This window comes from Eremothecium cymbalariae, chromosome 1 (assembly GCF_000235365.1).
Source record: "Eremothecium cymbalariae DBVPG#7215 chromosome 1, complete sequence".
NCBI lineage: Eukaryota > Fungi > Ascomycota > Saccharomycetes > Saccharomycetales > Saccharomycetaceae > Eremothecium > Eremothecium cymbalariae.
In genome coordinates, this window is record NC_016449.1 from 1053504 (window position 1) to 1067645 (window position 14142).

Consider the following 14142-nt stretch of genomic DNA (forward strand, 5'->3'; position numbering starts at 1 on the left):
ACTATAGAATCGACACTTCAGTTCATTGCAACTCATCGGCAAATGCAAATGTCATAGTCTCCTTTTGACCAAAACTCTCATTATCATGGTCCATGCTTTCGGTGGCTAACGTACCTTTCAAAGGGCTGTCAATTGATGATTCATTTTCTGAGGTATGTGACGGTACGACTTTAATATCCTTGTACGAATGCATGTCTTTGTTTACAGCATCGCGAAGATGTTGTAATTCCTCAACCAAAGCATCGGGATCTATTATAGGTGACTCAGTATCCCCGTGTACTATATCTCCACCAGCTCTATCATGATCCTTGTTTTTCACATAATTTTCAGAATGATTATGTTTCAACTTTTCCTCATACATATCCTGCCATTGTTCCTTTTTTGGTTTAAACCACCTAGAAACCCAGGTGCCCTTATGCTTTTTATCTTTTTTATTAGATAATTTATGTTGCACATCTTGTAAGTCATGAACTAATTTCCGTTGCCTTTTAATGTGCTCTGGATCTGGGGAATCATCGATCTCAGCAAATTCTTCACTTAAAACAGATATTCCAAGCCTCTTTAACAAAGAAGGGATATTCTTCCTGTAGGCCATATGACCTTCTACCAAATCTGTACAATTCATATTTTCGATTTCTTCAATACCCTCTATTGGAGATATACCAGCAACACTTTTTAATCCGCCAGCGGTTGCGCGAAACAAGTATCCTAATATCCAATCCTTGTCTGAATAACCATTGACGAATCTTCCACTAACTACAGATCGAGCTAAAACCATTTCATCACGGTAATATACCAATGGAGAACCAAATAGATAAACATCTTCAACAAGGCCGATAGCACTTTTTTTGCTCAATTCAACTAGACAAGAGTAAATTACCCTAGAACCTAAAGAAAAGCCCACCAAAGAAACAGGTCTTTCGCCTAAGTTTCGAGCAATGAGTGTATCAGCAAGAATCAAACCTGCAGCCCAAGCTCTATCTAAAGAGACGTTCCAGGGATTGTCAATGATATAGCCTAACTTCGATAGCAGATTAGGCACTTGAATAGCTGCCATTAATGCGGTTAACACTGTTGCTCCCAGGATTTGTTGAATCGTCTGGGTCACAATCTCACTTGCTAATATTGTTATTGTTTGACCTGTCGATTTTAACATATCTGGCTCCCAATGCAAAGAGTATAAATCTCCTTCTACAGGATCTACAGGAGAAAACGGCAACCTAACGTCATCTTCCTTGCCAACCATCCAGCCTGATACACTGACCATTAAATTTACCCTTCTATTGTTATGCAACGGTCTGAATTCAAAAGTCTTAACGCTGCCCATTCTTCTACTCATTGCCTTACGGCCAATGTTAGCACCTATAGCTGTACTTGAAACTGCAACTACTGTAGTGCCACCTGCGCCTGTCAAAAATCCGGCTGCGGAAACACCAATAGTTGATAATCCTGAAGCAAGACCAGCACCAATAACAGGAGCAAGTAACCCGCCTGACAGTCCAAGGACAAGCGAGCCGCCAATTGTAGCAAGACCAACATAAGCAAGTTTCCTTTTCCTTTCCCCTTTCGCCTTTCGTCCATGTGATTCTTTTCATTCCAAACCTGATCTTCAGTTGACTGCTCCAATTCTAGTGTGTCTGTAACACGCTTTTCAAATTCACATATCTCAGAACGGGATATTTTTAAAATCTCAGCAAAACGAATTAGAAGTGTTCTTGACCTGCTATCATAGGAAGAATCGTTGAGTAGAAGTAGAAATAAATCACATATAATTGTCCATGCCACATCGATCTCAATTTTTCCCTGTTTTTTGATGGACTCTAGTCCATCTGAAAGGACTACGTCACCTATGTTCTTTATCAATGGATTCTCAATTACGCGACTAGTCTTGAGACACTTGCACAAATCCTGTAACTCAATTCCATGTAAGGTCAATTTTTGAATCATCCCAGTTTCATCATCGGTAACTCCCATATGCGCATAGAGTCGTTGGCAGATTGTGCTCTGCCATTCAGACATATTCTTCTGGAGGGCTTGAAGCCTGTGTGCAAGCTTCGTATTTGAAACAACATTTTTTGAGGATAAGCAAATCTTCGCCAGAAGTGTACACATCTGATTAATAAGCACTGTCACAGCCCCAAGGTATGCAAACTTTTCTCTATCGGTTAATAATGTGTTTGTGAGCGCCAGCTGATCTATAGCAGATCGTACAACAGAATGAGAAGTAATATCGCCTTCAAACTCACCTGTTGTATCACTTGTCACCATAGATCCCGTAGAATTATTCATTACTTTATTATTAAAAAGGAAATCAGTCTTCTTATTTGTGGCATACGCACGTTGTGCCTGCATTTCACCGGCTGCTTTGGTATATCCAAATGTACCCGAATCCTTAGGATTTACAACCGAACCAAATGAAGCAGAAGATACATTTGACTGGGAAACATCCCCAGCACTTTCAGCCTTCTTCGAAACTGCTAATTCTCCATCATCATCGTATACATCATAGGATGCAATGGCTGGCATTTTTTGCCATTCTTCATCTGAAGACGACAAAGAATCATTCTGATCTGTTATGTGCACATCAAAAGATGATTCCTTATCCCCCACCTCGTTAGATCCTGGACTTGAACTGCTCTTAGTCTCTACAGCCGCTGCACTCCCACTGCCTGTTGCACTGGCACTGGCACTAGCACTTGACTTCTCATCTACACTGCCCCCCTTTCGCTTATTGCGAGCGTGCGAATCATATAATGCTCTCTTCATCATATCTGACACATACAAGCCCTGTAAATCATCCATAACACTTAGCCGCCACGACTTCCTATTCGTCCCCCCTCCATCCCCACCCCCACTATCCTTTGCTGTGCTTTTGACAATTGCATCCTTAACGATGTGACTATGTTTGCTAATCCTCAGCTCCCTCAGTCCCACAGATGGATCTTTTTTGCTCATTGATTAAATCCCTATGATATAGTAGTCTAAACAAATCAACTAAAATTTCCTAATACTTGCTGTATGCTCTACCTTGTCGTCCATTACCTTGTAATATCACATATTTCGCATATTTCTTTTGTTATGATACATGTAGCTAATATAATCTTGGGAAAAGAATATAAAGGGACTGACATGTTGTGACTGTTACATCCGTACATTATAAGACACATCCGTACATCCGTTTTATTTTCGAATTTTATTCCGACTTTGTTTGAGCGGCTTCGCTTCGCATTTTGGATTTGGAACCTCCAGACGCGCGCTGCGCTCCTACCGGTGTGTACTGGAGAAAAATTACATTTAATCAATCAATTGCATCTACGGATACACTTATGACTGCGGTTGCTGAAAGGTACTCAATCAGAAACAGTTGATCCACGCACTAAGATATCAAAGATGGCTCCAAATGTATGTGATTGAGCTATGAAAGAGTTGCTTGACCGCCGGCTTTTCTGGCGGGTTGGGTGGTGTATTGGAATTCCCTATTTCTATTATCGGAACATCTTTTAATGAACGCAAAGACTACAGGTGTTTTGCTACTATAGAACAGCTATTCTGTTTGTTAAATTATTCACTGGGAGGCATAGCCTTCAAAGATGTGATTTTTAATAGCAGTAGGCTTCCAAGATGTCCAAAGTTTTTGGTTTTACTAACGGATATTTTATTTTTAGACTTTCAAAAAGCAAAAGATCGCTAAGACGTTTACTGTTGACGTTTCTTCTCCAACTGACAACGGTGTTTTCGACCCAGCTTCTTACGCTAAGTACTTGGTTGAACACATCAAGGTTGACGGCCACCTCGGTAACTTGGGTAATGCCATCACTGTTGAGGAGAATGGTTCCACTGTTACCATTGTTTCTACCGCAAAGTTCTCTGGTAAGTACTTGAAGTACTTGACCAAGAAGTACTTGAAGAAGAACCAATTGAGAGACTGGATCAGATTCGTGTCTAGCAGCACCAACGAATACAAGTTGACCTTCTACCAAGTCACCCCAGAAGACGAGGAGGATGAGGAATAAACGCACCAACATAAATAAACTAGTTGTATTGTAGGGATTATTTTCTGTTTAATAAAAATTCTGGGTTTTTTTTAATTGGCACATGGGCCTCTTAACGAGGGGGGAGTCTTTGGAATCTCTCCTCTTCGACCTTATGGAACATTTCTAGACTTATGTACAGAATGAGGATAGTCTTAGTAGCTTCTAGAACACACCCGCAAGCCTATTTGGGGCTTGGCGGATGTTTTGTGGCATTGTTATCCTTACCGTTTCCGCTTTGCTTATGAAATGTACGTAGCTGTAGCGTTTTGAGATTTTGCATCGTCCTCGTCCCGTGTAGTCAGCTTTTCCTAAAAGATGAACTACATTTTCATTTTATAAACGGTATTTGATGCAGAGAAATCTAATGCAGCCACGTTTGTGAATTATCTTGGTGGATGTCTAAGCAGCCGTCGCATTCTCTCCCGGTACATCATAAAGATACACTACCCCCGCAACAGATTCTTGATTTGTTTAAGGTGGTTTTTAAGCAAGAACTATACGAAAGCGATGAGCAACAGTTGAGCAACGAAATTCAAATTGTCAAGTCGGATCTTTACAATAGGGATTACATTTCTGCGTTCAATACGGCAAGTAAACGAGCTGCATATTGTTGCAGATGGTCACCATCAAGAGCAGTTGCATATGCATCTTTGTTTGCAACTCTAACCCCTGTTGCTGACATTTTGGCCGGTTCAAATTTTGCAGCCGCAAATGTAAAGTCATCCGCTGTGGGTAGGTGCCATAGCACAAGTTTTGGAAGTCAGCCAGAAGACCTGACCAACAATATTTTGTGTATAGGTGGCGGAGCCGGTGGAGAACTGGTAGCGCTGGTGAGTGCCTTTACATTGTCGAGGGATTTCAATTCTAAATTTCAGAAAAAGATACCTTGTTCGAATCAAAATAGACTCTCTATAACACTCGTCGATATTTCAAACTGGGAAGATATTATCCAGAGATTGAATGATTCGATTAATACCAATTGGTTGCATGAGCAAAGTAAATTCCTTAACGTGGAATTTAAAAATGATGACATCCTGAAGATACCTCTTGCTGACTTGCAGTTACCAAGGCTAGATCTTATCACGTCTCTTTTCACCACTAATGAACTCTTTTTAGAAAACAGAGTCTCGGCCGTTCGACTGTTTCAGAAGCTAAATACTCATTGTACGTCAGGATGTCTACTCTTGATCGTTGAAAGTGCAGGCAGTTACTCTCATATAACCATAGGAAGTAGAAGATTCCCAATCCAGTTTTTAATAGATACCCTTCTACTGGGGAAACCTGGGGAACAAGAAAAAGGCAATTGGGAGTTGTTATCTAAGGATGATTCATTGTGGTACCGGGGGGATGCCAACTTGAGTTACCCCATGAAATTAGAAAATATGCGCGTCTTCTACAGGCTCTACAGAAAGAAGTAAGTTGGGCCTAAAAATACATAATAAGTATGTCTATAGTTGCTATCAAAATGTCCGGAGCCTGCTTGCATGTATCTTTTACCTGTGTTGCATTACATATACATGTACGATTGGCGTGCGATATCCGTCATAATTAGGATTTTCACATCATAGGATACGTATACTGTTTAAAAAGTGCCCTTGCAGAATGGCAATATCTATCTTATAGTGTATAGCAAATATAAATGTACAGAGACTATCTCACCAAGTTAGTTTGAATTTGCTGGTATTTGCAATATATAGGAGGTTATTGGAGCATCGATGTCTTTTTTAAATTCATTAAAGTATGTGGTTTTCTCATAGTTTGAAATATTAGTAGTGAGATCAAATTTAAGTTACTAACGTAATGAGGTAATGCAGAGGATTTGGTAGAACTAGTAAGAAAAATAAAGGCTCACCTACGAGAGCTTCACAGGCATCTGTAGCTCATGGAATATATGGAACACCGCAGTCCAACGGTTCAAGATTGTCATTTAGAAAGGGCCGTTCGCCTACAAGAAGGTCCGGTACATCGCAGCAACCACAATCCCAACAGCAGACTACCCAGCAGTCACAGGTTGTAACAGATAAAATAGAATCTCAGCAGGTGATGTTTCTAAGTGAGCCATTTTTGCGGACGGCTCTAGTGAAGGGCTCATTCAAGACAATCGTCCAACTGCCCAAATATGTTGATGTTGGGGAATGGATTGCTTTGAATGTGTTTGAGTTCTTCACCAATCTGAACCAGTTTTATGGAGTTATAGCAGAGTATGTGACGCCTGATGCTTACCCTACTATGAATGCAGGGTCTAGGACAGAATATTTGTGGTTAGATGCTAACAACAGGCAAGTAGCTCTTCCTGCTGGTCAATACATCGATTTGGCTTTGTCTTGGATTAACAATAAGGTGAATGATCAGAATCTTTTCCCCACCAAAAGCGGTATTCCTTTCGCTCAAAATTTCATACGAGATGTTCAAAGAATCATGATACAGATGTTTAGAATATTTGCTCATATCTATCACCACCATTTCGATAAAATTGTCCATCTCTCCTTAGAAGCCCATTGGAATTCTTTTTTCGCACATTTTATTAGTTTTGCAAAAGAATTCAACCTTATTGATAGGAAAGAAATGTATCCATTAGAACTATTGATTGAAAGTCTTGAAAAGCAAGGTAAAATAATTTAATACCAATGCAAATTTATAGCGGCGGTTATCGTAGCTGGCTAGCGTTCACCCGGAATTCGAGGTCATCTGTTGCATACAGACCTGCATAATACTGTAAATTATATTTTATTCTAAGTGTCAAATTTCTATATACAAGATTTCTTTTATATTGTCGATGTTATAAAGAAATAAATGCAGACTATTTACACTGATGCGTCATTTATGCATTATGAACCGCATCAGGTTATCACCACCACAAACCTTTTCTAAAGACAGCTTTTCTGCTTCTAGGAGAAGAAATATTTACTGTGAACTAACTCCTTCACATCAAATTCACCTTTTGGTGGAATGTCAGGGAATTTCATTGGGACCATAATTAGGGTTCCAGTGGGTGCTTCTAGGTCCTGATAATCCTCTCCCTCCACGAAAGATACAGTAGTAACCATTTTTTTACCACGATCTTGGTCCTCAGGATTAGGGGATCTTAACAATTGTATCCGTTCTCGTTCCATAGCTATTTCATCGGCGAGCGTAAGCGGCTTGCCCAATTTCGCTGAAAGTTCTTGCCTCAACTGTGTAATGCCAAGGGCTAACGCAGATGACTTCTTTATCCGCCTCACTTCCAAGTAATCCTTATAACGCTCGTCAAATTCATTTTTTAGTCTTTGAATCAGATCAACCTCGTGCATTTTTATAAACTGGTTTCTTAATGTCTTGTTCATCAATGAAATATCGCATGCATGTGACCAGTAAGAATCATGAACAGCTGCAAACTGTAGACCCTGGGAACCACACTCAATAGCAGATAACAACATATGAGAAGCATCTAAAGAATGAATGAAGTTTGGGGGCAGTCCAGCCATTTGTTTTCTAGGGTCAATTGGATTTACAGCGAAGGGATCAGCAATGAATACTGTTTGTAGATTAGTGGTAATCTGTCTCTTCTTGATGTCACGGTATGGTTGGACAACAGGCAACCCAAGAGGGCTCGTCCATATCACGGAAGTCATCATTAAAGAGCTGTCTAATTTTTTGCCTTTTTCAATCTCCAAATCTAGTCTGACAGACTTTGAGATTTTTTTAGCACTCTCTGCCAGCCAATCTTGGATTAAGTGAGCAGCATGAAATAATTCACGGATACTTGCAAATACATGTCTTGTTAGGTATCTTGCCATGTCGTATGATTCATTCTTATCAGGAAATGCCTCGCGTAACTCCTTATCAATCTGTTGACTAGCTCCCACAAAGGTGACACCATATACGTTTGTCATAACAGTCCTCTTGACAACCTTTCTATTGATCATGTCCTTTAACTGTTCAGCTTTCTCGTCACCTGCAGCTGCCGCCTTCGTGAGTCTTTCAGTTACTAACTTTGCGACAAATGCATACACATCTTGTGGACGATCACTTGGAACCAAATTAACCTGTCTAGCACCTTCGATATCACCACCTAATGCTGCGTAGTGCTGTAAACCATTACAAGTTCCATCTTGATGAACAGGCTGGTGTGAAATAAAGTCTTCAGGATTTTCTAGCTTATAGGCATCACGTAGTTCCATACAAGTAGCCAGGCATTGCCATGGTTTATCGGCTTTCTTCCACCATCCATTTCCATGAAGTGGATTTTCTGCAGAGTCTTTTATATCTTCCAGATGTTCCTCTGTGAATTTGATACGATCTTCAAAGGGTTTCTTATCCATACCATACAAGTTAGCTAAGTGAACCTTCAACCAGTTTAATCCGTCTTCTCCCAATTTCTTGCCCTGCCAAAATATTAATAGGGCTCTAGTCATATCATTACCCAAGTGGTTAAAGTGGGGAGCCAAGGGGTATGCCCGGCCTCTAAAATCCATATTATGGGGGAAATAGAATTTTTCTCCCAGGAAGGCTCTAGCAATTTCTAATTTATAGTTTGAATCACACCTCATAGCCCTATTGCCTCTATATTCAATGTTTTTAAAACGGCAATCATTTCTCCATCTTTTCAACTCTAAGGGATCTGATTCCCGTGGGGGTTTAGGTGGCAACTGACAGTCATCTTCTTGTGGAGGAATGTCCAAGTATTCCTCTCCACTGTTCCAAATCTTTGATAAAATTGTAAATAATGGTTTGTTAACGGTCCAAGCTGTGTCTCCTAGAACATTCAAACCCTGATAGATATTATTAACAGCACCTTTCCCAGTAACTGCCTTGATATAAGCTAACTGTTCGGGAGAATCTTTAGACCGGATCAGCGTTGACTGTGAATAATAGTAACCTCCAGAATTCCATGAAGTCCATGGTCTTGGCTTCACTAACATGGGTAAGTGTTGCGGCTGGACACTTGCATTCAATCTTTCTCCACCTAATTGGTACGTCAAAGATCTGTGTAATTTTAAAACACCAATCTTACTGCCAGTTCTATATTGAAACGTATGACAAATTGCAGGAGCTTCGCCATATACGGCTTCCTTTGTGACTGGGTCGATACCTGTAACTTCAACCCTAGCTACGTTAATCAACATGGAAATGAGGAGAGATCCAATTTTTGCCCTAATCTGGTAGGGCCAGAAAACCTTAGATTGTTCAATTTTGGTGTTACGGAAAGTAGTTTTAGCCATCTGAAGCAGTTTTTTAAACTCTGGAGATTTCTTGCTGACATCTTTGAACATTTGATTTTCACTTTTCAGCAGGGCTTCTGACCTAAATTCCATTTCAACCGCTTTACCAATGGCCATGACAGCTCTTGCAGTTCTCATACCTTCTGATACACCACCCGTTGAGTTCAAACTTAATAGTTCAAGAATCGTGATGACGCTCATTTTTTCTGGGTTTAGCAACGTCAGATATGGGGCGTATTCCATTCTAGCCTTATCCTTCGGACTATGCTGAACAGGCTTTTTTGTATCTATCAAATTAACCAATTCCTTGCAACGCTTAACTTCCTCCCGAACCAAAGGATACATACCATTATACCATTCCCATAATTTAACGTTTAAGCTTTTTTTAATGTTCAGCCCACCTCTAGTTTTAGCTTCCTCAAACTCATGTCTCCAGCGTTCCTTTGCAGCATCAACCGATCGGTTCTCCAAGTCTCGCTGACGTTCATGGTTGAATTCTTCTAGGAAACTGTCAAACGCAACCCGCTCTTCATCTGTTTTCAAAGATTTATACATTTCGAAGAAGTCAATGCTAGTATGCTCAGGTACTACGGTTTTAAGAAGTGGATCAACAACTAGGCCGTTAAGTTTCTTCCGCTGTTCGTCAGAAATGGATAGTCCTAATAAACTGTGCCTTACAGCTCTCATACCAAAGGTTTTGACAGACATCAATTCGGTTACACCTTTTTCAACACTTTTTATGTCTTCCTGTAAACCTTCAGTAGCAGTGATATGCCGTTCATTTTCCCTTTTCAAATGAAGCAGCCCAGTTGATTGCTGCTCCACTGCGGAAACTAAATCATTGGATGACATTGTCTCTTCTAGTATAGATCTTACAGCCTCTGGCAATTCATTCAACTTAACACACTTCAAATCATTGCATAGCTTAGTGTAATCTTGAATAGTCAACACATCTGCATTTTTCATAATAGACCTTACACTTCCACCGGTCATGCAGAGAAATGTAGTCAAATCTGTTTTCAGTGCTGTATCATTCTTGGAAACACGTATAGCATAGTGTATTAGTATTGCTAGTGTCCTGTCATCATAATTACATTTTGGAAAATGATTATGGAGATCTGAGTACAACTTTTTTCTCATAGGTTCTACAGATTGAAAATCTTGACAACATCGAAATAAATACTTGTTGTAGTCAGTAATAAAGTAAGCCCTATGTGAAGGTAAATCATATAACGATTGCAATATGGAGAATGCCCTATCCAGGTAGCCTGCTGTTAAACAAGCTTCAAGGAGCGACCACAAGTTCATCACATTGCTACGCTCAATAGCTTCAAATGTAGCATTCGAAGCATCAAATGGTGTAAAATCGGGAGATATAGAAGCTTGACTAGATTTTGAAAATCCTAAATCAGATAGATCTTTGGTAACGGAACTAGTCTTCAGGAATGCAACTTGTTGAACATCTCCGCAATACGAGGTCCGTTTAATAGCTGTTGCACCTCTAAAGGGCACGCCTGATGACCGTAATAAGGATTTAATACGGCTAACTTTAGACTTTCCCAATGTTTTAGAATATCTAAACATCCTAAAGGCTTCAAATATCCAGAGTTAAACAGTTTCCTTGTCTAAAAATTATCGCAGATGATTAACAATCTACATAAATGAAGCTCATCGCACTTGGAATAATTTGAAAATTTTACAATTATCTATCTATACCTTTAATCATTTTTCTTTGAATATTTCTTTTTTAAATATTTATATCATTTTCTACGATTGATGATGTCGAGGGCCACTAGATGAGGTCACGTGACAGATAATACTTAGGTTGATGATCAGTTACTGTTTATATAGTCTCTAATCTGGCTCAACTACCCTCTGGGGATCTAGCTGGACCTAGCATCTAATCTAATCTAGCTAGCTTGGGTCTCCTTATATACTTTTCTGCTGTCATACTTTAAGCTCTTCTCTCAGCAAGCAACCTGCAGGATGCTGGTTGACACATAACCCGGATGCTGGCTCCTGGTTGACGTCACCATAGTACTCAGCCTTCTCATATTCATCTGATGGCTCTGATACGCTGCTTCTTAGCTTGGTTGTCGCTGTCTACTAGCTTCTCTTTTGATTTTACTGTCGAGGGCCACTAGTTGGGGTCACGTGCTAGCTTGAACTTCTCGTCACGTGCCAACTAATACTTAGGTTGATGATCAGTTACTGTTTATATAGTCTCTAATCTGGCTCAACTACCCTCTGGGGATCTAGCTGGACCTATATCTAATCTAATCTAGCTAGTTTGGGTCTTCTTATATAGTTTCTGTTGTCCTACTTAAGCTCTCTTGCTTACTTGCTATGCAGATTCCTAGCCGATAACAGCTCAGTGGTTATCTTGACACTTCTAACAACTCTGATTCGCTGTTATACAATGGTTATCATCTTCATAGTCTCCTAACGACTCTGATTCGCTGCTTCTTTGTCTTGTTATCGTGACTATCAACATGCTCCTTAGCCTGACTATCATAACTATCGGGATGCTCTTTTGATTTTACGACAGACAAATCTGTACATTTTCATGTTATGTTCGGCTTCGATTTCCAAAAGCATTATAAAAATTCCTGGGCGGTTAGTGTAGTGGTTATCATTCCACCCTTCCAAGGTGGAGACACGGGTTCGATTCTCGTACCGCTCATTTTTTCAAGGTTTCATTTATGCCGTAATTTGGGTTCATGTTGGTTGTGTACTGCTGAAATTTTCAGCACCATTATTCTTAAATTTGTACTTGACGAAGATCAATCATGGAGTGTTTGAAAAAAAGCATTACAGATTTTATTTTTTGGAATATATATACGACTATATAATCTTACAAGAATACTAATAGCCTGTAATCGCTTTTTTCAGCCAGGTATATTGCTGGATACTTTAACAGGAAAATTGGTGGAATGGTAGCAACCATTTGTAATTGTTAAGCAACTTTTATGGGGAGTCCAATGCTTGAAACAATTATGACAGTAATAATAATAATAATAATAATAATAATAATAATTATAATAATAAGGTATCGATAAAAAACATTAAAATATAATAATCAGTGTGACTCTTGGAGAAAAAAGAGGTCTTCCTTTTTTTGATAAACTGCAAAGTTACCTATTCGAAGTTTTCAACCATTGGTTGTTCATCACCGTAATCCAACTCTTCATCCTCTTCAACGGTAGCCTCTTGGTATTGTTGGTACTCACTAACTAAATCATTCATGTTGGATTCAGCTTCAGAAAATTCCATCTCATCCATACCCTCACTTGTGTACCAATGCAAGAAAGCCTTTCTCTTAAACATCGCACCGAATTGGTCACCAACCCTCTTGAACAATTCTTGGATAGAAGTGGAGTTACCGATAAATGTAGCAGACATGTCTAACCCTTGAGGAGGGACAGAACAGACAGCCGTTTGAACGTTGTTTGGAATCCATTCAACAAAGTAAGAAGAGTTTCTTGTTTGAACCTTGTGCATTTCATCTTCAACTTCTTTAACCGAGACCTTGCCCCTAAAGAATGCAGCAACTGTTAGATATCTACCATTTCTTGGATCAGATGCAGCCATCATGTTCTTGGCGTCAAACATTTGCTGAGTTAACTCAGGTACAGTTAATGCTCTGAATGATTGTACACCCGTAGAAGTCAATGGAGCATATCCAACCATGAAAAAGTGTAAACGTGGAAATGGAACTAAGTTAACGGCTAGTTTTCTCAAATCGGAGTTTAATTGACCTGGATAACGTAATGATGTGGTAACACCAGACATTACAGAAGAAACTAGGTTGTTTAGTTCAGCATAAGAAGGTTGCGACAACTTTAATGTTCTTTGACAGATATCGTATAACGCCTCATTGTCGATACAGAAGGTCTCATCAGAATGTTCAACCAACTGATGAACGGATAACGTAGCATTATATGGCTCCACAACAGTATCAGATGTCTTAGGAGATGGAACAACAGAGAAAGTAGCCATCATTCTATCTGGGAATTCCTCTCTAATCTTAGAGATCAATAAAGTACCCATACCAGAACCAGTGCCACCACCTAAGGAATGGGTGATCTGGAAACCTTGCAAGGAGTCACAACCTTCTGCTTCGCGTCTAATAACATCCATCACTGAATCCACTAACTCTGCACCTTCGGTATAATGACCCTTGGCCCAAACATTGCCCGCAGAGGATTGACCAAAGATATAATTGTCTGGTCTGAATAAGTTACCAATGTTAGAGTTACGTACAGTGTCGATGGTACCTGGCTCTAAGTCCACATTAACAGATCTAGGAACCCACTTGCCAGAGGATGCCTCGTTGAAGTAAACACTCAATCTAGCACTCTGTAGATCGTCATTCCCAACGTAACTACCATTAAAGTCCAAACCGTGTTCTCCACAAATGGTTTCCCAAAATGCAGCACCGATTTGATTACCACATTGACCGGTGGATAAGTGGATCTATATTCATACAATAACGTTAGTATATCAATTTAAAACTCATTCATCTCCAACAATAACAGTCTGCTTGCATGCTTGTCCCCATTATATGAATAATAAGCAGCCCCACAGTTCGTTGTTATGATACGCGTCTTCAACAAATTGAAAAATTGACAAACAAGCAATGGCGAACAGAACTATAACTTGCTGGTAGTTAATAAAATTATGAAAGAACATACAATTTCTCTCATTAGTTTCTATAGGATTTGTTAGTTAGTTGTTTTGTGTTCTTTACTCACAACTGTGTTTATGTTGTATGTGATTTTATAAAATAGATCTGTATATTATTCCAAGTTTCAAAATGCGTGGTAGGTGTTTTTTGGGTAATTCTTGTTTACAATTTGCCACAAAGAGAGACGGTCCCATTATTCAGACCGGGTAACTCTAAATAT

At 39.6% G+C, this 14142-nt stretch overlaps 5 protein-coding genes, 1 non-coding gene and 1 further gene across 6 annotated transcripts, besides 2 other annotated features; 4 read left to right on the forward strand and 3 right to left on the reverse strand.

Annotated features, from left to right (window-relative positions):
• Window positions 1-22: 22 nt before the first annotated feature.
• Ecym_1510 lies at window positions 23-2955 on the reverse strand (the record flags this gene model as incomplete).
• Window positions 2956-3390: 435 nt separating this feature from the next.
• Window positions 3391-4013, forward strand: RPL22A (60S ribosomal protein eL22; the record flags this gene model as incomplete). The annotated part of the gene is made up of 2 exons (XM_003644503.1): window positions 3391-3402; window positions 3666-4013. The coding sequence occupies 2 exons, from the start codon at window positions 3391-3393 to the stop codon at window positions 4011-4013; spliced, it is 360 nt and encodes a 119-aa protein (XP_003644551.1).
• A 416-nt stretch (window positions 4014-4429) lies between these two features.
• Window positions 4430-5452, forward strand: BMT6 (25S rRNA (uracil2843-N3)-methyltransferase; the record flags this gene model as incomplete). The annotated part of the gene is made up of 1 exon (XM_003644504.1): window positions 4430-5452. One exon carries the CDS (start codon window positions 4430-4432, stop codon window positions 5450-5452), a length of 1023 nt encoding a protein of 340 aa, XP_003644552.1.
• Window positions 5453-5749: 297 nt separating this feature from the next.
• MOB2 (Mob2p) lies at window positions 5750-6656 on the forward strand (the record flags this gene model as incomplete). Its single annotated transcript, XM_003644505.1, has 2 exons — window positions 5750-5772; window positions 5849-6656. The coding sequence occupies 2 exons, from the start codon at window positions 5750-5752 to the stop codon at window positions 6654-6656; spliced, it is 831 nt and encodes a 276-aa protein (XP_003644553.1).
• Window positions 6657-6922: 266 nt separating this feature from the next.
• RPO41 (DNA-directed RNA polymerase) lies at window positions 6923-10819 on the reverse strand (the record flags this gene model as incomplete). Its single annotated transcript, XM_003644506.1, has 1 exon — window positions 6923-10819. The coding sequence occupies one exon, from the start codon at window positions 10817-10819 to the stop codon at window positions 6923-6925; it is 3897 nt and encodes a 1298-aa protein (XP_003644554.1).
• Window positions 10820-11036: 217 nt separating this feature from the next.
• Window positions 11037-11198: a sequence feature (soloLTR fragment).
• Window positions 11199-11363: 165 nt separating this feature from the next.
• Window positions 11364-11647: a sequence feature (soloLTR fragment).
• Window positions 11648-11846: 199 nt separating this feature from the next.
• On the forward strand, window positions 11847-11918 carry Ecym_1515. The gene has a single exon. It is a non-coding gene; the product is annotated as a tRNA-Gly (tRNA).
• Window positions 11919-12373: 455 nt separating this feature from the next.
• On the reverse strand, window positions 12374-13941 carry TUB2 (beta-tubulin; the record flags this gene model as incomplete). The annotated part of the gene is made up of 2 exons (XM_003644507.1): window positions 12374-13711; window positions 13930-13941. The coding sequence occupies 2 exons, from the start codon at window positions 13939-13941 to the stop codon at window positions 12374-12376; spliced, it is 1350 nt and encodes a 449-aa protein (XP_003644555.1).
• Window positions 13942-14142: the final 201 nt, after the last annotated feature.